This window comes from Amia ocellicauda, chromosome 12 (assembly GCF_036373705.1).
Source record: "Amia ocellicauda isolate fAmiCal2 chromosome 12, fAmiCal2.hap1, whole genome shotgun sequence".
Lineage (NCBI taxonomy): Eukaryota > Metazoa > Chordata > Actinopteri > Amiiformes > Amiidae > Amia > Amia ocellicauda.
The window spans coordinates 13,058,335-13,081,755 of record NC_089861.1 but is presented as its reverse complement, the minus strand read 5'-3'; the positions used below and the strand labels follow the sequence as shown (position 1 = coordinate 13,081,755).

At 37.3% G+C, this 23,421-nt stretch overlaps 1 protein-coding gene across 5 annotated transcripts in view; it reads left to right on the top strand.

The window, feature by feature from the left end:
• Window positions 1-23,421, top strand: part of fam13a (family with sequence similarity 13 member A) — a 93,121-nt gene that overhangs the window by 50,711 nt on the left and 18,989 nt on the right. For all 5 annotated transcript variants that reach the window (XM_066718379.1, XM_066718377.1, XM_066718381.1 and 2 more), the window contains 6 exons: window positions 2,551-2,592; window positions 10,793-10,834; window positions 11,304-11,483; window positions 12,073-12,256; window positions 20,786-20,862; window positions 21,475-21,517. In XM_066718379.1, coding sequence (XP_066574476.1) covers window positions 2,551-2,592; window positions 10,793-10,834; window positions 11,304-11,483; window positions 12,073-12,256; window positions 20,786-20,862; window positions 21,475-21,517 — 568 coding nt within the window. The remainder of the gene's footprint in view (window positions 1-2,550; window positions 2,593-10,792; window positions 10,835-11,303; window positions 11,484-12,072; window positions 12,257-20,785; window positions 20,863-21,474; window positions 21,518-23,421) is intronic.

Sequence of the window (23,421 nt, the reverse complement as noted above, 5' to 3'; positions counted from 1 at the left end):
ATTACGTGGCCAAATGGAAATATTTTAATAGGATGTTTTCAAGTTGATTTTACTGGAATTCACCCTGTTTGTACACAATGTTATTTTCTATTAAATGTGTTGCAACTGATGAAACAAGCATAGCAGTGCAACTGTGAATAGGTATTAGAAAGTACACTGATGCTGATTTAGCAATTATTTAGAACTCTTATTTGTTTTTTAGGGTCCAAGTGGAGCTATCACATGCTTAAATACAAAGTCGAAGTCTTTTCATGGCTTGATACAATTAATACTGCTGGCATGTTTTAAAAAATATTCTAAGGTGTGCAGTTTTGCTATTATCTGGCACAGCCACTACTAGCTACAGTGTCTCCGCTTTTGTGGTATACTGCTATTCAAGTAAAGTATTAAAGGTCTTGGAGGATGCAATCATTTGAAGGAAGAGAAAACTAGTCTTAAGTAGCTTCATAGTGCAATTTGATAAAAAATAAATGAGATGGTAAAAATGTTTCCGCATTGTTTACATTCTTTCCTCATTCTCCGAGGACACAATAATGCTAATGTTTTTTATGTTCTATTCTCCAGATCTCAGGACATCATTCATCTTAAATTATTTGTGCGATGAGTATTTGAATTCCTAGCCTACATTTTTTTAATTACAGTTCATTTCAAGATATAGTATGTCAATATTCAAATTAGTTGTTTTCTTTTAGAATCATTAATTAGAAGCATTTCTATTTTTAACAAATCTATTTTTTGAAACATTTCAGCAATTGACTGAATTTACTGATATTATACCTCATAATGCTGGCTTCATCATCTCACTGAATCATGCTTTCGAATCTTTAAGAGTTTTATTTCAAGTTGTACTGGGATTTCCAAAGGATTATGTAAATATTACCATAATAGAAGATTTTACAAGGCTCGGTTAAGTCATTAATCTTTCTATTTATGTGATAAATACAGAGGACATTTAGAATATGTTTTATTAAAATATTATCCAAGAAAAAAAGAATGATCCGTCCAGATGTAGCTGAACACTCTAATACCTGTAGTAACAGCTTTGCCAAGCTTTTTTTTTTTTTTTTTTTTTCTCCCCCCCCTCTGTTCTTTTCCAAAGTAGTACTGGGGGAAAAACATCTGAGTTGTTGCTCTTTCTCTAGAAGGTTTTCTAAACCTAGAAAACATGTACTGTACTGGTATCATTGTTTGGGAGAAATACAATTGGCAATTCAATCAAATCAATCGACCAGTTATGCCAAAATAAATTCCTCCACAAAATGTCTTACCATACTGTATTTGGAAGCCTCACATTAACAACACATGTTTAAATTTGGAAAACACACATACTTATACACTCCTACTAACACATGAGTACCTATAAACCAGTAATTTCTGGGACTGCGCTAGTTCCCCTTTAATGTAATAACATGCCACAACACTGCACAAAACCAATGACTTGTTTTTACTATCAAAACTAATTGTCTGGCAAACAGTGCTATGAAGGAGAAGAGTAAAACAGTTTCTATTGCAACACTTACACCAGCATGTTTTGTTCTGTAATTTTATGTCAGGAAACATTTTTGTGGAAATCAAAAAACATATTCCTGAATTGGTCAAGTAATGTTTCTGCTCCCATTTTACTACAAACTGGCCTTTTATCCATTTTGATCATTAGAAGATAAAAGTAATTGTCCTAATTAAACTTGAATTTATCAGGCAGGACACACTCCTGTTGTAAGTTGTACAACTTTCTAGTAAAGGAAGGACACATTGAACATCTGAATAATAATAATTACTTAAGTGGACTTGGTTATCTGTGCAGGCACAGAAAGATATTAGAAATGTGCAACCAACAATATAGTGCTCTTCCTGTCAGGCTATAGTTCCTTATTTTCACTTTCACACTTACATGTGAAATTATTTTGCATTTGTAAATGTCAATTTGTGCACAGAGCTCTTTTGACTCCTTAAATAAACAATAGTATCCATTACTTCACTTGTGAGGCCTGCTACTCAGAAATTACAAAATGTGCAGAACAGGTTTTGTTGATTGTGTTTGTTTTCCTTTGCTGCTGCACCCTTTAGTCATAACTCAAACACACACACACACACACACACAAAATGCATTCCTTGTCAAGAAATGTAACCTTCCAGAGTAAAAGTGGACTAATTTACAAATGCTTGCTGTTTGTTTATGTCAGGCTTTTGGAAGTGAAGCAATCCAAACTCTGACTTGTTCTGTTGTATCATATTTCATCATGTTTAGTCAGCAGGACCCCAGTTCTTCAGTATCAGCTGCAGGAAATTAAAAACCATGATCTGCTTTGATAATGTTTAGTGCTTGAGGCATCCCAAATGAATGTGTTTAACTGTGGCTTTACATTGTTTACAGTGAATCGATAGAACATTGCACTTGGCATTATGGCATTACATATACAGCTCTGGAAAAAATTAAGAGACCACTTAACATTGATTTTTGAACTTGGAGTGGTCTCTTAATTCTTTCCAGAGCTGTAGGCTATAGCATTTGTTTTGGTGCTGACTGACTTTTTTTTTTCTCTCCTCTAGCTCACAGGAAGATGAAAGACCAATATCTCCATTTTACATGAGGTAAGTCAACACCTTATCACAATACGTTTTGTAATTCAGAGTTGTATCTCATCAACAAACTGTGTGTTCCTCTTCAGAAATGCATATAATTTTCTTGTCTCATGGTCGCTTGCTTCATAATGTAAATACTTGCATATAAAATTGAGCTGGTGCCTGTATAATAGAAGAGGATTTCTTTAGTAATAAAACATGTACACAATGTAAAATCTCCCATTTATATTGTAGACTCTCTCTTGCAGCAATAAGTTCTAAGCATAACTTTGTTTTGAGCACGATTTCACCAAATATGAATATGAGGGCCATAGATAATTGTAGTAATGCTTAGTAATATGGTTCCCTAACTCTGAATTTAGACCATAATTTGACAATCAGTTATATAATTTGGGGAACAACTGCTCCATATTTGGAACTAGGTAACAAAGCAAGATTGGACAAAAATAGTAATATGTTACAAAACTCACTTCTGCTTTTCTAGTCTAGGATTGATTATTGGGTCAAACGATTATGAGTGAATAGGGCAACAGTTCATTGATATCATGTTCTTCTTTTAGATTTGTCTGAAGCTGTGTTTTTTAAAGCATACATCAATAACTGTTTTTCCAAACAATGTAAAAGTGGATACAGGTTATTTTGTTAGTTGATTTGATTTGAGTTAAGTAGTGTTGCTTGCTTTTATTTTAGGAGGCTTAGAAATATTCCATTTTAGAAGGAAAACATAATATTAATAAGCTAAAGAGATTGAGTAAATTATGTAATTGAAAGAGTTTGTAGTCCTACTTATGTAAAAAAAAAAAAAAAGAAACAACAACGTGAAAATGGCTTGGACTATAATGTCAGTGTTTTGTAGAAAATGTGTATTTTATTAAGTTGACAGAACAAACAAAAGACACATTAACTCTAAGAACTCCAAGTACTTTTTACCTGTTTTTCATGGTTTCTTAACATGCCCACAGCAAGGACTCTAAGATTAACCTCTACCAAACAACTGCGACCTAGCAAGGTCATTATTGCTATTGTTTTGATATATTTGTTATATTTGCAGGAGGAAGTAACTCATTGTTCATGGGGAGTTATCATGGCGTCACCCAGCACATATTGTTTTAGGAGGTATGCACTCAGATCATATCTAAAATTGCTTGGGTCTGTCCACAGTGTAAATACGGCAGTTGGTCCAAAGCCGCTATAAGTCTGACCTTTGCAGCGTAAATGCAGTTTGTGGTCTGGAGATCCTATTGCAGGTGACTCTGGGTAGCCGTGATGTATGATTTTCTTTGACAGTCAGTTCTCCACAGACTGGTCCCTGGGTGGAGCGTAGAGAGGCTGAAGTCCTGCATTTGGCTCTTTATATGAATTACAGATGGCTTACCTGAGAACAAGAAAGAGATGGTCCACCTCATCTCTTTTAGCCTTTTTGTGGAAGTTTCAATCCAGTTTGTTAAAAATCTCATTGAGTTCATATCTATAGTATAACTGCCTGGATCTGTACATTGCTCGTACCATATCTTAACATGAAACTACTATTTAAAATTATTTCATTGTGTTAAGCATGGCTAGTTTATCAGTCAAATGTTTCAGTTAACTGTAGCTGAGGTGGTTGGATTTTTGATTTACTGGTACAACATATTACTTGTTTTATGAGAGGACTGGTGTGTTCAATTACAATAGTGTCAATTTAGAAAAACAAAACTGAAAAAAGTAAGTATTGAATGAAGTAATATTGTTCACAGTGTATTCTGACAGTGATATCAGTGGTTATAATTACTTATTTCAGGGATACAAGAGAGAGTTGATCCAGACATGTGCTCTGGCTTTATTAGCTACACGATAAGCCTTGATGGCAAAGATGCCCTGAAGGGAAGTTGGTTGGGCGCATCTGCCTCTTCAGTGAATGATGATTTCACTGCAGCAGTCCTGTCATTCCAAGAAGGACACTATACAATACAAACATGAAATCAAAAGGGACTAGAATAATAAAAACGAGCAAGAAAATCTAATCCCATTTCATATTTTAATAAATATATTGTTATTATTTATTTAATAGCAGATACCCTCCAGGGCGAATTACAGGTTACCAGTTAAATACAAAAGTGCAATAATATTGTACAAAATTACAAATAAAGTATTTTAAAGTAACAGATTTATTATTTAAAACAAAGCAAACAAACAATCCCTCTGGTTTATTAAAAAAGGATATTCACAGTTTATACCCCATTTTGAGATTTATTTCTCCCATCATGGTTTTCTCCCCCCCACACCCACTTGAAACTTGTGAAAATAAATTATTCCCCACAGAGATCCATAAAGCTGTCATTTTGTCCATGGATCTTTCAGAGCTCTCTGACACACACATATGTTCCATAACTAGTTAATTTCAAGATTATAAATATGGAATCATTAAACTTTCTACTTCATATCCATGATAACAACCCCAACCCCCAGGTCTACTAATGCATTTTGAATTGGATTTAATGTTGAACAACAGTCTCTGCTTCTGAGATCTTGTTTTTTTCTTTAAATCCTGCTGTCACTCATACATTCTTGCACACACACACACAAAACAGCCTACCCTCTTTTTGTCACATACACAATTCAGACCCAGCAGGGGGTCAGTAACCTTAGGTCATCGGGGAGGGGCACTAGTTCCCCTCAAACTTAGTATGCTAAACACAGCTGCGATCTGTTTTCAGTTTTAGACTGTTGATAGGAATCCTCCTTGCGATGATATAGAATAATTGTTCTGCAAAGATATTTTTGTTGCAAATTAAAACATGGTCTCCATATTAAAACCTTCATTATGCTTGTCTTTGCTGATAACCTTCACAATCAAGGTTAAAAAAAACTAACTTTATTTTCATTTTTATTAGTATAATTACATATAATTACATGTATTGTATTGGCTGTAGAATTTAACAAAATATTTCAAACAGCAAGTAGATTTCCCAAAGAGTGTGGTCTTGTTTTCCTTGAAGTCTGCAGGAGGGAGTGCACTAAATTAAACATGCAGCACAGCAGCCATTTTGAAACAGTGGGGCTAGAGGTATGAAGGATCATGCTTGTCTTTCCAAGCTTTTTAGTATCTAAAAATGGGATGGGAGGGGGGGTTAGATGAGGGCAACAACACTGCAGTTTTTTGAGTATTTTCTTCAGCACGGGAACAGTTTGTGGATGTACGCTGCGGTCCGGAATGCTGTGTTCTGTGATTACCCAGCTGTGCGTGGCACTCAGACGGAGTGGTGTATCTCTGACACGACCAGGTCACTATGTTCTGTTCATGAATGCGGGTTTCCTCACTGTTTTGAATACATGTTTACAGTACTTGTTCCGTTACTAACTACAAATAAGCTTCAGTAGCGCCTTAAGTTTCCCACTCTCTAACTAATTTGAATCATTGAAGTTCAAAGATTTCACTATAAATGATTGACACATAATTGTGGGTCAAAGTTAGGCCACAGGTTCACACTGGGGGGGTAATGTCCAGTGACAGGGAAATTCATGGTTATATTGTGATGCCCTGACGTACTCATCATGTGGATGAAGGGAAATATTGATAGTTTGTCTATCATACAGTCTTTTTGGGAGTGTGTTTGTGAATTAGGTTCATGTTAGAGCTCATGTTAGTTTAATATTTTTGAAGTAAACATCCCAACTTAGGCTATCCCTAAAGAGTGCCTATCATGTCTATTTATGCAATTCATATTTACTTTGACATATTGTCATATGTAAGTGTATCTTACTTTTGACATGTTTTAGTATGCCATACTTTCCAGTTGGTTTTCTGTCCAATCGATTTGCCCTGTTTAGGTTATGTGATTTCCAATGCCTTATAGTTGTCGTACCTTTGTGTGCTTGTGGTCCTGTTCCCACCTTAATTTCTTATTGGACAATGTATGATTATTAAGAAAGTGATATGTGTTTGGTTATGCATGTACTCAGTACAAAGATTAGAAAAGAAAAGAAAACAACACATTATTCCTATCTTCTTGATGGTTCTGTTATGCTGAGTAGAAGTCTGGAAATGTGCCACGTGACCATGCTGTGATATGTGATTCATATTACTGCAATAGGAACAAAGCGTGCACTGGTTCGAGCATGCTGTCCTCATGTGAAACCTGTGAGGGATCAGCTACAGATTTGCTAGAGGTGGATCAGTCTACTGGATTCCAGTGTGGCCACATATTACCTCCCTCTATCACAAAGGTATTTCCAGGAGATTGCTTACTTCAGAGGGCTGTGAAAAAATCCCAATTTTTTAATTAAATATTTTGCAGGTATATGTTTGTAACTAGATTTAGTTTGGTATATGTGGTCAAAATCCCTTTGTGCAGGTAATCTCTAAATGAGAAATCTGTGCATTGTGTGATTTTATATATTTTCACTAACTTACCTTTACAAAGCCACACTTCTAACAATTTCAGCCAAAATCATAGTACTAGGAGTGTGCGATATTTTGTATTAATATTTCAATGGATTTGAGTTGCATAGGAATGCATTTCCAAAGGAATTGCACCACCATGCACTCATTGCCCAGGGGAATTGTTGTTTGCCAGCAATCCACTTTTCTTGTCAATCCCCTTTCAGTAATTAAGTTGGTGTGTAGTCGTTTTCACCTCATTACAGAAATCAATTTTCATATGTTTACAGCTGAGATGCCTGCAGTTGTATTACATGGCACATTTTCTTCGAAAGGCAGAATAATATTTTGGCTGGAATTTATACTTACTTCCAGCTAACAACCAAGCACATAGATTTTTTTTTTTTCCTGAAAACCCAGTTTCAGGATAAACCCTTTAGCTGTGCACATGGTAAACACATGACTGTGTAAAGCTACAAAGTAGGTCTGGACCAGTTTGTACCATTGTGTAAAATATATAGTTAGGCTTGGGTTTATGAATGACTCATTTTCAAGTTCCATTGACGACCATGGAGCAATACACAACATTCCAGTTAGAGAGCTGCAGACCGGAGATTGACCTTGGTGGAACCTTACCTCATATGACTTTTTTTATTTTTATTTTTTTAGAAGGAGTTGTATTTAATCTTTCAATACAGACATTCATATCAGCACAGTGTATCCTAAAACATGGGACAATTTTGAGTCTTGTATTGTGTTAATATGTTAATACAGGTCTATGTGATGGCATAAGCAAACAAAATGTTCCCTTATGTTTTGTTTTAGCCTAGCTATTCATTTTAAGAAAACACACCCCTTGTCATGAATTGTCTCCTATAAACAACGACTTAAATGTAAACTATACACAACTTAACCCTTAACAAAAGTTGTAATTTGAAGGATTTATTGAATTTCCAACATCCAGCTTTCATTGATGACGACCTTCTTAATTTTAACTTCTCAAAATCACAACTTTATACCTTCCATACTGCCATGTGATATCCTATGTCCCCCTGTATCTTTGAGCTATACATTTAGTAACAGAGCTTGTGTCCTTGAACTACTGCTAATGGTGGGGAAAATCCTCATGTGTTGCTGCAATGCATGAAGCTTGCTTGTAACAATAGAACTGGAAAATCCACAGACAGCAACACACAGTGGAGTGTTATTCTGTTAGCTTAGAATTAAAGGGGGCTGTGGTCAATGAAAACGTAGTGTGAATGTCAATAGTTGGGGGATAGTGAATATATAAACCAGTCATTTTAGGGACTTCCTCTTTAAGGCCCTAATGGTTAATTGACCAATAGTGTCACTGAATATCTATGCAGATATTAAGCTGTAATCCGTTGGTTTTTCCATCATAAATAATTAGATCTCTTTGAGATGTCTGCTGTACACAACTAATTAACACATCAGGAACTTCAACAGGAAAAGCATGTATTTCTGTAAATGACAGGACATTTCAGGCATTGGAGGATTTTCTCACACAAAATGCCCTTGTCCAAATTTAAATATGTTTCTCTTGAATGAAAAATAGTATGAGAGTATTTTTCTGCCATCAGGTCATCTAAGTTAACATACTAGCCGAGCTATTTTTTGTGAATCTTTACAGTGATACTAATGTGTTCTGAAGGCAGCAAAGAGCAAAAGGACATGCACAACAGAACGAAAACCTCCCTGGAATTTTCTCTTCTATGCAAAACTTTATTGTGTTAATCTATTTTGTATTTGTTTTATGCAACTTTTGTAGGTTAACATGGATGATTTTCTGGAAAAACCAAACCCATTCATGCTTTTTCATTCTTGATGAAAACCACGTTGGGAGAACTCCACTCCAAAAACAGGGGCAATTTCAACACTTTTTCTTAATAAATATAAGTAGTAATATTAATAATAAACATGGGACACTAAGTTGCCTAGACACTGCAATACAACTAGTCTTTAGTATTATGGCTATGGATAGATTGTTTCAAATAACATGTTTCCAAATTGAATTTCTCATACTAGCTAGGAACTCTGGTTGTCACACGTTACATTAAGCAGCCATCTGTAACATCTTCTCTGTCATTTTAATTTATTTTATTTTACAGTAAGGGAACAATCATTTATTGGTTTCTATGCATGGTCTTGTTTTAATACATTTTCTTATTCAACAAATAGAAAGAATGAACAATGACAGTATAGTTATTTAAAAATAGATGTCGGATACATGGGTTTGTTTTTCCATTGTACCAGGCATTCTTCTACAATTATCATTAGTCTTACTTTCAAAGGCCATTTTCTCCTGTAGAGCTGCCCTATTGAGCTGACTCCGACATGGCTATCTCTGTAATGCTGACCTCAGGTTACTTTTCTTCTCTGGTTGTGGCATTGCTTCTAAAACACAGTTCCTAATTTGACATCTGAAGACAAATTGTAATTACTGTTGAAAGACTGGAAGTAGAAGTGTGGGGCAGTAGAATAGAAAAGGTTCACATCAGGACAACTGGATAAGTTAGTGCTGCACTAATTGATTAATCTAACGATTAGTCCTATGTATGCGTATATGTGTGTATGAGTATATGTATATACACAAACCACTGAATGTTTAAAAGCAAATGGTATGGCTTTTCCTGCACTTCGGCATTTTAAGATGTTATTTTAATAATTCCAAATAAATTCAATATTTTTATATTTCTTTTTATTAAAAAACATTTGCATGGGATTAAGATTAACAAATAGTACCTGAAAGCAGACATCCTTTCTTTTCTCGGCACATGAAGTGGTCTCTTTTATCTCACATCCTGTTAATTGTTGATTAATCGGTATGAACATTTGTAGCTGTGCTTTGATTTGAATCTGCTCCCAGAAAATACAAGCCAAATAATAAATCTGTGTCACACTCAACCTTATCGTATATATTCAGGCAGCCCGTTTCTCCCACAATGTGTTTTTTCTGTAGATGTGTACATAGGCTATCTATTGTGGTGTATTGTTGTCTGCATGATTGGGGTGCATCTTTTCATATTTTACCTGAGATTTAATATACTGGAGACTCTGATAGAATCTTAATGCAAGACTAATCCTCTTTTACAGTTTCGCCAATATTTTCCTGCACCTGAGCTGTACTGCATGGTGTTTCTGCAATGGTTTCAGTGCTGATAACTTAGCTGCTGATGATTCGAGGAGCCCTGCAAGTGATCAGTATTCTGGAGGTGTATTCTCCTCTGAAAGACAATTAGATCAAGCAGAGAGTAGAGAATCCATACAATTCCACCCCTTCCCCTCTGTCAGTGCAGCAGCATTCCCTCTTCTTGTAGCGTGCTTAAAAAGTGCAGTTCTTTGCAATACCAGTAGATTCAAGATGAGGAGAAAACCAGCAGCGCTGTCCATACAAAAAGTCACAAGCTGCCAGACATTGTTTTCATCGTTTATAAAAGGATAAACACCTGAAGGGGAAATAAAACGGCAAAGGTGCAGTTTGTCAGCCAACAAGCATGTGGTTTTTGTATGTTCTATTACTGTATTTCTGGATTTGCTTGTGCTGTGTGTATTAGTGGGCTGCAGTGAAGGGAGGCACTGTCAACAGTGAGAAAACTCCTATGTTTTTTTTTTTTTTTTTAAGAAAGCCAACCAACAGGATAAAGAAATCCTGAGGAGCTATTGCTGCTGACAGGGAGGTCGACCTTAGCCAACACGTGGATTTATTTAGCTGGCTTGGTAAAGGACACCAGGAAACCATGAGCAACGTGACGCTCTCCCAGAGTTGCTGCGTCAGCCTCCTTTTGTCAGACCAGTCTAACTTGAGATCCGTCTCTGCTTTCCTTTCAGTGCCCAAATCTCCACTGTCAACGGCAAACCCAGCTCTGAAGAGTAAGTTGACTTGAATTTGAATGCATTTACTCATTCACCCAGTCTGTTTATATACTGTATATGCATGTACAGTATAATTAATTTTAGCATATTGCAGCAGTCTTTTTGTGTAATGCTTACCTCCCCCCCCCAAAAAAAAAAAAAACAACTAAAATTTTGTGCCATATAGTATAATATTTGTATTTCTTGCACAAAGGAAATATATTTATCTGCATTTGAAAGAAAGCATATTTTTAAAATGACAAAAGTTCTGTTGAGAGAGAAATGCTGCATTTGGGTTTGATTTTGTTGCTGTTCTATTTATGCTGGCCAGTTTCTTTTTTTTTTGTGTTTCAGTTCAATCTTCCTGACTTCAGTTTTTCCATCACATAATCCTTTACTGTTCCTCCAGGCTTTTAAACTGCTAAATATGAGTCTGCGATGGTTTAATCACTCGCAGTGGTCTTGACGAGTTCCTTTCTTCCCTCAGCCTTCTGGAAAGGACTATCAGGTCAGCAGTAGAGCAGCACCTCTTTGATGTGCATGGTGGCGGGGGTCAAAGTTCAGAGGATTCTGAATCGGGGACGTCTTCCCCCACTCCAGCACTGACAGCCAGGCAGAGACGCCGACAGCAGAAGGATCAGGATGAAGTGCGGAAACACAAAGACATGTAAGTGCTTCCCACAAGGGCTGCTTTTATGTTATGCAGTGCAGAGCAGAGTAACAGCTTAGGGTTAAAACTCAAGTCATCCCAAACTTCTACCTGACACAGAGTGACCCAAGTGTTAGTCTGTTCTGTTTTGTTGTCCTGTTTTGCTGCGGTTGCTTGGTCTGTCTTATTAGGCCTGCATGTTTTAAGTGGAAGGACTGCCCTTTTTTCTTGTATTTGGAAGTGAGACACTATATAAGTATCTCCACTTGATTAATTAAGTTTTTTATGCAGAGGCAGTATTTGAAAGGAAACCTGTGATTTCATTAAACACATTAAAATGCCCATTTTTAAATGTAACAGTGGTGAGAAAACGTTGAAGGATCACCCATGCAAAAGTATGCAACCCGGCAAAGCAATGAAACCATAATGCAAACCTAGACAAAACTGTGCTTCTCTGTGCCATGGTGTTTTTCGATTGTAACTGTGATTCAGGTACAGGTACATCTGTCAATTATAAAATGTCAATTTCTCAATGGCAGGGGCTTGAAAGTATCTGTAGTTCTTGAAACTTTCTGTTTGAATAATAATGATTTCATCCATGATTTAGGGAAGACATCAACAAGGAGAACATCCCCTCTCTATTTACCAGCAATGAGGATGGGACGCAGGCCGCTCAGGAGGGAGAGAAGAAGCAGATAGACTGTAGCCCTACTTACATCGAGGAGAGCATGAGACAGAAGAAACCCAAGTCCAAGCTTCCAAAACACAAAGAAAACCAGGTTGGGCCTGTTGTAAGTACCGCAGCGTTTCAGTAGAGGCAATTGGGAGCGAAACCAAAAACAAAACAGTAGCTCAGTGTACATTCTTAATACAGATTACATATTACATGTAAGTGTATATTTGTTTGAAGTACACACTCATAATGTTTTAGTTTTTATGTGAGTGGTAACTAAAAACATTACTGTAACTGTACCGTACCTTTATAAGTCCAGTTCCAAAGAAACAAGAAAAATATTTGTAGTTTCAGAAATTATTTACTGCCCCCATGCTATAAACTGATATTTGAGAAAATCTATAGATGTAGAAATGTTTACACTTTTTAGTGTCAGCATGCATGATAAAAAAAATATTGACCTTTAAAGAGCTAACTGTGTTTTCTTGGAAATGGAGAGTAGACTAGCTATCCCGCATGAAAATCAGACCCAGAAAAACCCATGGAAAAACTCAGTGTGTTATAGGCAAAGTATGTTGCACCTTAAACAAGGGCCTGAGGTCAAAAGTGCAATTTAAGAATAGGTGTTTTAAGAGCTGGGAATTGCAGGCATTACTTTAGACACACAAAAAACCTGACTGCCTGGTTTCCTTCAAGTAAGGGCTGTGTGAAATTCTGGGATCAATAAGCTTCTAGAAACCAAAGGAGAGCGAACTGTTTGAACCCCCCCCCCCCCCCCCCCCGGTTCGTAAACGTTTATGTTTTATAGTCTTATGTTGTTCTGTGTTTTGGTGTTTGGTCAGTCAAGCATGTAGTATATATTTATGGAATATAACTGATGAAAATGTTCTGAAAGGGACAAACATAACTCACAATTTCATAATCATGATTAGCATGTCTGTGAGCTTAGGGGGGCTTCAGTGTGGCATTTGGAGTTGACTTGTAGTAAAAATAACCTATGGACTGAATGTAGTTTGGGACATGACTAAATTTCCTTTAGTGGCTATCACGTTCATTGTAGATTAACTGAGAGCAGCAGTATACACTACCATTCTAAAGTTTGGGGTCACTTAGAAAAGTCCTTGTTTTTGAAAAAAAGCACATGTATTGTCCATTACAATAACATCAAATTGATCAGAAATACAGTGTAGACATTGTTAATGTTGTAAATTACTATTGTAGCTGGAAATGGCTGATCTGTAATGGAATATCAACATAGGCATACAGAGGCCCATTATCAGCAACCATCAGTCCTGTGTTCCACTGGCACGTTGTGTTTGCTAATCCAAGTTTATCATTTTAAAAGGCTAATTGATCATTAGAAAACCCTTTTGCAATTATGTTAACACAGCTGAAAACTGTTGTGCTGATTAAAGAAGCAATACAACTGGCCTTCTTTAGACTAGTTGAGTATTTAGAGCATCAGCAATTGTGGGTTCGATTACAGGCTCAAAATGGCCAGAAACAAATAACTTTCTTCTGAAACTCATCAGTTTATTCTTGTTCTGAGAAATAAAGGCTATTCCATGCGAGAAATTGCCAAGAAACTGAAAATCTCGTACAACGTTGTGTACTACTCCTTCACAGAACAGTGCAAACTGGCTCTAACCAGAATAGAAAGAGGAGTGGGAGGCCCCAGTGCACCACTGAGCAAGAGGACAAATACATTAGTGTCTAGTTTGAGAAACAGACGCCCCACAGGTCCTCAACTGGCAGCTTCATTAAATAGTACCCGCAAAACACCAGTCTCAACGTCAACAGTGAAGAGGCGACTCCGGGATGCTGGTCTTCTAGGCAGAGTTGCAAAGAAAAAGCCATATCTCAGACTGGCCAATAAAAAGAAAAGATTAAGAACACAGACACTGGACAGAGGTAGACTGGAAAAAAGTGTTATGGACAGACGACTCTATGTTTGAGGTGTTCGGATCACAAAGAAGAACATTCGTGAGACGCCGAGCAAATGAAAAGATACTGGAGGAGTGCTTGACACCATCTGTCAAGCATGGTGGAGGCAATGTGATGGTCTGGGGGTGCTTTGGTGGAGATTTGTACAGGGTAAAAGGGATCTTGAAAAAGAAAGGCTATCACTCCATTTTGCAACGCCATGCCATACCCTGTGGACAGTGCTTTTGAACCAAACTTTTGAATGGTAGTGTATCTGGAACCATAGTGTTTTTTGATACTACCCAGCTGTTGCTGTTTGTAATTAACCTTTAGGTCCTGAACTCTTGAAAACTAGAGAAATTAGAGTCATTAGACTCTATCAGGTTTTGCATCAAATTAATTTCAAATTATAATGTGTATTATTTTTTGTTTCCGTAACCATTACTTTTCTGAACATTGATCTAATACGATAAATGCTTTGAGACCGTTTACAGTAATTGTCGATGCAAACAAATCATTTGGGAAAATGAAAATGCATACACATACACACAGGCGATGTCCTAAACAGACACATACACAGTGCTTTAATTGTAGATGAACCAAAGTACTGGTTTTGACCTGTTCTGTTGTCCTGAATATTTTCCTCAATAGCACGGCTGCATGTGAGCTAGTGGGAGCTCAAAAATGCCATTTGTGGATAATTTAGCACAACTGTATGAAATCCACTTTCACAAGAACATAAGGAATTCAGTTTTAAGTCCAAATTTATTATATAGGCATACATGCCGATCAGTTTATATTTTAAATACCAATTTTTCAGAAAGAATTTCAGCCAGATTAAGCTACAGTGTCTCTTTTACAGACACCGACATTACTGTACTCTTGTTATTTGTAATATACCACAAACTTGGCTGCGCTCAATGGGTTTAAGGACTTGTTTTTTTATCCCTTCCACTACCTGATGTAACACTTGCCATGATTGCCACACCCTCTGACATAGATAGCATCCCACTGTCAACCTGTAGCTGTGATCAAGGTCTGCTGTCATGGACATTTAGCCCGTGTGGGTCGACAAGGGGCAGGGGGTTGCTGATGCAACACCTTGTACAGAATTCCCCCTCTGCAGTTTCCAGCCCTTTAGGAGGGGAGGTGCAGTGCAGGGCAGTCTGTGATTATATCAGGGAAGGGGTGGGAAAAAATACAAGAAGAATTGGCAAGTCAGGTCTTTCTCTTTAGTGGAGTCAACCGTAACGTTCTGTGTGGGGATCAGGTTCACAGTATCAGTGGTTAGAATCTGAAGAACTGTTTTAGAAAGACCTAGTGCATGGATAACATAGTGGTTGAGGTTTATTAAATGTTTGTCTATTTGTATTTTTACATTTTCAAATAACATACTTACACAGGACCAGACAATATAGAATTATACACCCTGTTTAATAATATTTCCAACTACTGCCATCAATACAATCTGCTGTTTCTCTCATAAGGCTTTAAATAAGTACACAGACATGCTTATACAGTGAGGGGAAAAAAGTATTTGATCCCCTGCTGATTTTGTACGTTTGCCCACTGACAAATAAATGATCAGTCTATCATTTTAATGGTAGGTGTATTTTAACAGTGAGAGACAAAATAACAGCAAAAAAATCCAGAAAAACGCATTTCAAAAAAGATCCTCTCCAAGTCATTAAGGTTTCGAGGCTGACGTTTGGCAACTCGAACCTTCAGCTCCCTCCACAGATTTTCTATGGGATTAAGGTCTGGAGACTGGCTAGGCCACTCCAGGACCTTAATGTGCTTCTTCTTGAGCCACTCCTTTGTTGCCTTGGCTGTGTCCATCGTCCCTTTGATGCGGTGCAGTTGTCCGGTCCTCTTAGCAGAAAAACACCCCCAAAGCATAATGTTTCCACCTCCATGTTTGACGGTGGGGATGGTGTTCTTGGGGTCATTCCTCCTCCTCCAAACACGTCGAGTTGAGTTGATGCCAAAGAGCTCGATTTTGGTCTCATCTGACCACAACACTTTCACCCAGTTCTACTCTGAATCATTCAGATGTTCATTGGCAAACTTCAGACGGGCCTGTACATGTGCTTTCTTGAGCAGGGGGACCTTGCGGGCGCTGCAGGATTTCAGTCCTTCATGGCGTAGTGTGTTACCAATTGTTTTCTTGGTGACTATGGTCCCAGCTGCCTTGACATCATTAACAAGATCCTCCCGTGTAGTTCTGGGCTGATTCCTCACCGTTCTCATGATCATTGAAACTCCACGAGGTGAGATCTTGCATGGAGCCCCAGACAGAGGGAGACTGACAGTTATTTTGTGTTTCTTCCATTTGCGAATAATCGCACCAAGTGTTGTTACCTTCTCACCAAGCTGCTTGGCGATGGTCTTGTAGCCCATTCCAGCCTTGTGTAGGTCTACAATCTTGTCCCTGACATCCTTGGACAGCTCTTTGGTCTTGGCCATGGTGGAGAGTTTGGAATCTGATTGATTGGTTGCTTCTGTGGACAGGTGTCTTTTATACAGGTAACGAGCTGAGATTAGGAGCACTCCCTTTAAGAGAGTGCTCCTAATCTCAGCTCGTTACCTGTATACAAGACACCTGGGAGCCAGAAATCTTGCTGATTGATAGGGGATCAAATACTTATTTCCCTCATTAACATGCAAATCAATTTATAACTTTTTTGAAATGTGTTTTTCTGGATTTTGTTGTTATTCTGTCTATCACTGTTAAAATACACCTACCATTAAAATTATAGACTGATCATTTCTTTTTCAGTGGGCAAACGTACAAAATCAGCAGGGGATCAAATACTTTTTTCCCTCACTGTAGGTTGAAGGAAAGGTGATTTAGTCTAGGACTAGCAGGATTTCAGTTAAGTGAATTGTGCCAGGTGGATCCAGTTGGAGCCAGTTAGGTGTGAATTGGGGGCAGGTAGACAAAAGGTACTTAAAGTACTGTTTCTCATTGACAAAAATGTCAAGCAGTTGACCAGGGGACAGAAACCAAGAACCCAAAATAAAAATAAAAACTTACAACATTTAGAAGCATGTGGCCACTACAGTATCATGTTTGCAAAATTGGTCTTTCTTCTGGGATAGATGGGACCTGTACAAACCAGACGGTCTACATCTAAACAGAACGGGGGCTTAATGCATTGGGAGAGCGTATGTGCAGAGAAATTTAGAATAATTTAAACTAGTGACCAGGGGGGCAGGGTGCTCTGACAATGGGAGATGTTCCACTAAGGAAACAAAACAAAGGGAAACTGCTAGTAGGAAAGTCCTGAAATGTCCTGTGATGTTGTAGAAGTGACAGAAATATGGCTTACAGAAAACGATGGGGATGAATACAAGTTGAAAGGATACACACGGTTTAGGAGGGACATCCAAAATCGAAGAGGGGGTGGGGTAGCATTATATGTCAGAAATGACATTGAGGCAGAAGAACTCAAATTAGATCCCAGTAACGAAACAGAATCTTTGTGGGTTAAACTTTTGAATAAAAGATCCGGAGGATTAGTGGCAGGAGTGTGTTACAGACCACCCAACTCAGATATTCAGCAAGATGCTGTATAATGTAATCAGGACTGCATGTAGCAAGGATGTGGCTGTTATAATGGGGGGATTGCAATTTCCCAAACATAGACTGGGAAAGCCCAGTTGGGACCACAGAAGCAGAAATAGAAATGGTTGAGATGGTAAATGACTGCTTTCTAACTCAATTTGTCAGGGAACCAACCAGGGAGAGCGCATGCATAGATAGACTTGATCTTTTCAAATGACCAAGATAGAGTCAGAGGGACACTAGTTAGAGAACCAATGGCAAACTGTGGCAATATTGTTAGCTTTGAGACATTCTTTCAATAAACAAGGACCAAGTCTAACACAATGATCTACAATTTTAGAAAAGCAAACCTTGAAGGTATGAGACGGCACTTAGAAGAGGTAGACTGGAGCACACTGGATACAGATTCAGTTGAAAATGGATGGTTATATTTTAAGAATATACTACTTGAGGCTCAGGAGAAATTTGTACCAAAACTCAGCAAATTGAGGACCAGAAAACATTGGCCAAAATGGTTTAATTAGAAGTATGCAAAAAAATATCATGAGAAAGAAAATGTTGTATAGCGCATAGAAAAGGGATAGAGACGAAACAAAGAATATGTTGAGCTGCATAGAGATCTTAAGAAAGGGACCAGGAAAGCAAAGAGGGAAATAGAAAGAAACAGCTCTTGGAGCTAAAACTAATGCAAAGAGCTTTTTTCAATATTACAACAGCAAGAGGTCAATACAGGAGGAAGTGAAACCGATAAAGGGCAAAAATGGAAGGATCTTTGAAAATGAACAAGATGGTGGCAACTGTTCTCAATGAGTATTTCACAGAGGTTTTTACAAAAGAAAAATGAGAAAACATGCCACAGGTTAACAATCAGTCCAGTCAAACCCTAAGAGAGATCAGGATAAATGAGGAGGAGGTACTAAAGGGACTAGCAGAATTAAAAACAAACAAATCACCGGGGCCAGATGGTATATTTCCAACAGTACTTAAATAAATTATGGAAATTATTTATAGGCCACTAACTCAAATTTTCCAAATAACACTTAGAACAGGGGATGTGGCAACTGACTGGAAGACAGCAAATGTCATACCAATCCACAAGAAAGGGGACAAAACTGAGCCAGGAAATTACAGACCAATCATTCTCACCGGCATCACCTGTAAAATGTTGGAGAAAATGATTAGACAGAAAATAGAGGAGCATCTTCATGAAAACCATATTCTTGGAGATAGTCAGCATGGGTTTAGACGAGGCAGATAATGTCTTGCTAATCTATTACAGTTCTATGAACATGCAACTGCAGCTGTAGATCATGTGAAAGCATATGATATGATATACCTACATTTTCAAAAAGCTTTTGATAAGGTTCCACACCAAAGCATTCAGGGTAATGTAAGTAGATGGATTATGAACTGGTTGATGTATAGGAAACAGAGGGTGTCAATTAGAGGAGTTGCTTCTAACTGGAGTGAGGTTGTTAGTGGAGTTCCACAGGGATCAGTACTAGGACCTTTGCTGTTTCTAATCTATATTAATGATCTGGGATAGTTAGCAAACTTGTCAAATTTGCAGATGATATTAAAATAAGTGGCTCAGCAGATACAATCTCGGCAGCACAGGCTATTCAAAGGTCCACTATAATTGCACTATGGGAGGAATAGAACTAGATGAAGTAACGCATGAGAGACCTAGGAGTCTATGTGGAAACCTCACTTTCTCCATCCAAACAATGTGGAGAAGCAATAAAAAAAAGGCAAACGCAATGTTAGGGTATATTGTCAAAAGATATATTATATATATATCTATATATATATTGTCAAATTTAGAAAAAGGGCAGTAATGTTAAGACTGTATAATGCGCTAGTTAGAGCTCATCTGGATACTGTGTGCAGTTCTGGGCTCCACACTTCAAGAAAGATATCGCTGCTCTAGAGGCAGTTCAGAGGAGAGCAACCAGACTTATTCCAGGTCTGAAGGGAATGTCCTACTGAGAGACTGAGGGACCTGAACCTTTTCACCCTGGAACAGAGGAGACTACGTGGGGACTTGATTCAAGTCTTCAAAATCATGAAAGGCATCGACCACATCAAACCAGAGGAGCTTTTCCAGATCAGCAGGGACACACGCACCCGGGGGCACAAATGGAAATTGGGCTTCAAGGCATTCAAGATGGAAAACAGGAGACACTTCTTCACACAGAGAGTTGTCACAATCTGGAACAAACTCCCCAGCAATGTGGTAGATGCTGAAAATTTGGGAACATTTAACAATAGACTGGATATGATCCTTGGAACACTTAGTTATTAATGGACATCAAACGAGCACGATGGGTCGAATGGCCTCCTCTAATTTGTAAACTTTCTTTTGTTCTTCTTATGTTCTTCTTATTGTGTTGACTGAAATACATTATTCATGTATTTTGTACATTTTATGATGAAGTTGATTCTCTAATATAGTTACCGATAGATATATAATACATTATAATATGCCCATATGCTGCTTCCATTCATTTAGATCAGTTTGATGAGAGAGAGAGAGAGAGAGAGAGAGAGAGAGAGAGAGAGAGAGAGAGAGACCAATTGTTGCTCTTCAGTTTGAACTTCTTGGGTGTGGTCAAAGCCTCAGAGGATGTAAATAATATCATGCCCATTTTTTGGTAAAGTATTATTATTAATGTGTGGTAAATTATTAATTATTATTAATATTACTAAGATGAATCAGAAAGTGGGATTGATTTATAGTAAGAGCAGAAGCTGGGCTTTATTTTGGGATCCTTGACACATTAGTATTGGATTCCATAGAAGAGCTCTGTTCCAGCACTTTTTAAGTTGGACTTTTGCTTTCATCTTTTCCATACTGTGACCATGCGCTTCTGAAAGGAAACTGCACCATGCCATTCCACTGATGAATTGTATCACAGTTATGTGGCATAGAACCTTCTACTTTGTTGTGCTGTGTTTGTTGTATGAAGTGAAATATACCATAGTGCCTGGAAAGCAATAATGCATTGTATGTCTGTAAATCTCTATAGAATGTGTCAGTTTCAAAGTTTTTAATTGGTAATGAAGTGAAGCCAAACAATGTTAGTTCTGCTCAATTTATTGGTATACTGCTCTTTGATTCAGTAATAGGAGTTTAATTGAAGCCCTTTTTTTCAGGTAATGGATTGTTTTAATGCTTCAAGATTACAAGACCGAGGGCAAACAGATAACCTGGAATCCCTTGCAGATGAAGGGTAAGTCTAAAAATGAGGCCAATCTTTTCCATCAATATTTATGTCATTCATGCCACAACTTTCCAGGAAGCAGGAAAGTTCCATTGAGAGTGTTGCCAATCTTCTGCTTACAGTGATATGACATAAACCATTAATATTTCTGGCAGAGGGATCATAACCATATCCTTAATGTAGCTTTTTAATGTTTATTAATCACGGTTTAAAAGCTTTATCCAACACTTCTTTCCCCAGTCAGAGCGAGGTCCAAGGTTATTTCTCTGAAAGGCTCGGTAAAGAAATGTGATTGGACGATATCAGCGATTGCAACCTGCAAAGACATAGTGGCAGTGTCCTGCTACTGTTGCAGAAGCAGGCCGTTTATTTTGTGTATCTGATCAGATAAACCACAGAAAACCTGCTGATGCAGGGGGAAAAACAAAGGAAAGATAGTGTATCTGTGAACAGCACACAGCTCATTGGCTACTACCTGGAAAATAGAATTATCACACTTTCAAGATTCCCTCTAGTGCCTTTATGTTCCTGCTCCCATGATGCTTGTGTGTTGTGCAATTTAAAGATGGAGTGATCATCATTGAAGAAGAAAAAAACTTTTTATTTTTTTTCTTGTTTCAGAAAACATATTCAAATTGAGGCTGGTTCGGGACAGTTTGCTCAGGTGAGGTTTTTTAATTATGAATTTATTATTATTACTTTTTAAAATTTGACATTTCTCACAAGTTTATGTTACAGGTCTAAAATAAATGGCATGTAGTCCGTCTCCCTCCCCTATGAGTTAGCTCAAACTAGCTGTATTGAGCACAAGACAGTTAAAATATTCTTATTTTGCAGCTGTATAGTGCATTAGAGAAAAAGCCCAATAATGTCTACATTACTAGACTATGATACAATTTGATTGTTGCCCGAGAAATGTTATAAAAACAGAAAGAAAATGGTGTATGACTATACCATATCTAAACATTGATCCCACAATCACAATTTTAAACATTAATTTACAGTTTTCTGTGAACAGCGATGAATGAATTTGTTATGGCCAAAAATTACTATGGAATACATTTCATTTGCAAGTGACAGGCTAGACTATTTTTGTATGATTAAATACAGCAACTCAAATGTCAGAAATGATTTGTGCTCATTTGAAGGTCAAAGGCACAGGAAGATTTACCACCTCAAATTAAATTTTCAAATATTTAAGCCACCGGTTCCTGAATTCCTTCATTAAAATCCATTCATCTTGCATTTTTTTGTTAGAATAACATCACCGACAAATGTGATTAAAACGCTAACACGTATGAATGTTGTCCTTCACACCATATTATTTTTGTTTGAAAGCATAGAAGACTTCCATTAGTTTTATGATGTAAGTGTGACTGGGAGAGATTCACAGAGTTGTCACAGTCACAGGTGTTTTGTGTGTAAATTTACTTTAACATGTATTCACCCCCCAGTGCAGTTTCCACAAATGGTTATTGAAAACCTGACAAAAAGCCTTATGCTATCTGTCCTGCATGAGGGTTAACAGAACAGTATTTTTTCTTTCATAAAAATATGAATCCAAAGGCCTATAATTTAAATTGTTCAAGGATTGCTAAAGTTCTCAAGGGAGGTAACTAGCAATTACTTTCAAACTAATATAATGACTTCCCGATGATATCTCATTGTTGGGGTTGTCTGTCTGTTTTCCTGGAAAGCTACTGAGAGAGGTGGGAATTGTGAAGACATGTTTATCATATTGAGTTTCTGGGAGGAGATTATCATGCATACTTTATGATGGCTTGACCTTTCATACACTGAATTATGTAGTCTCAATCAAGGGACAGATGAACTGTGGATACACAAGTGGCCAAAACAAATGGAGAAAAAAAAACACTAATATGAGATTGTAGAAAAGAGAAGGAATATTTATAAATTAAGAATATCATGAAGTGTGCACATACTATGAGTGGTCTTTGGAATATGGTTTAGATTAAATAGATGGTGAAACACTGATTAAGTTGTATCACAGAACACTTAAAGTTGTTGTATCTATGATTAATAAAATATGCAGTTATTTTCACTAGTTTGTTCTGTAATGCAAGCAAAACACTTACTCACTTACTACTACTAAATCAGTAGTTTTGTTTCTGATGCAGCGCTCTCCTTGTCCATTTTATTTCAATACGACATTTTTGTGCTTTGACTGCCACGAATGAAGGGGGGTTCATTTAACCGAAAGAAAGATTTGAAAACAAATATTTTTGTATTTCCAATGGACGTTACGTGGTTTGATTTAACTTAAAGATCAAAAATGTAGATAAAACATTTTGTCCAGTTCAACTACAGACACTCCATATTGTATAGAATCTGCATTGCATTCGGCAGTTTACAGTGTTACAGAGAATAGTGTAATATCTTTATTTGGTTAAGCTCATTTGATTTGCGGTTTGATATTGAAATAGACATGTCTCAATAAAATGTGTGAATGTAAGTCTGTGTTATGTTTATTACATTACAGACACATTTTCATTTTCAATTGTGGCACATTCTGCCCTATCTTTAGTACTGATCTCCAAAAGCATGCAG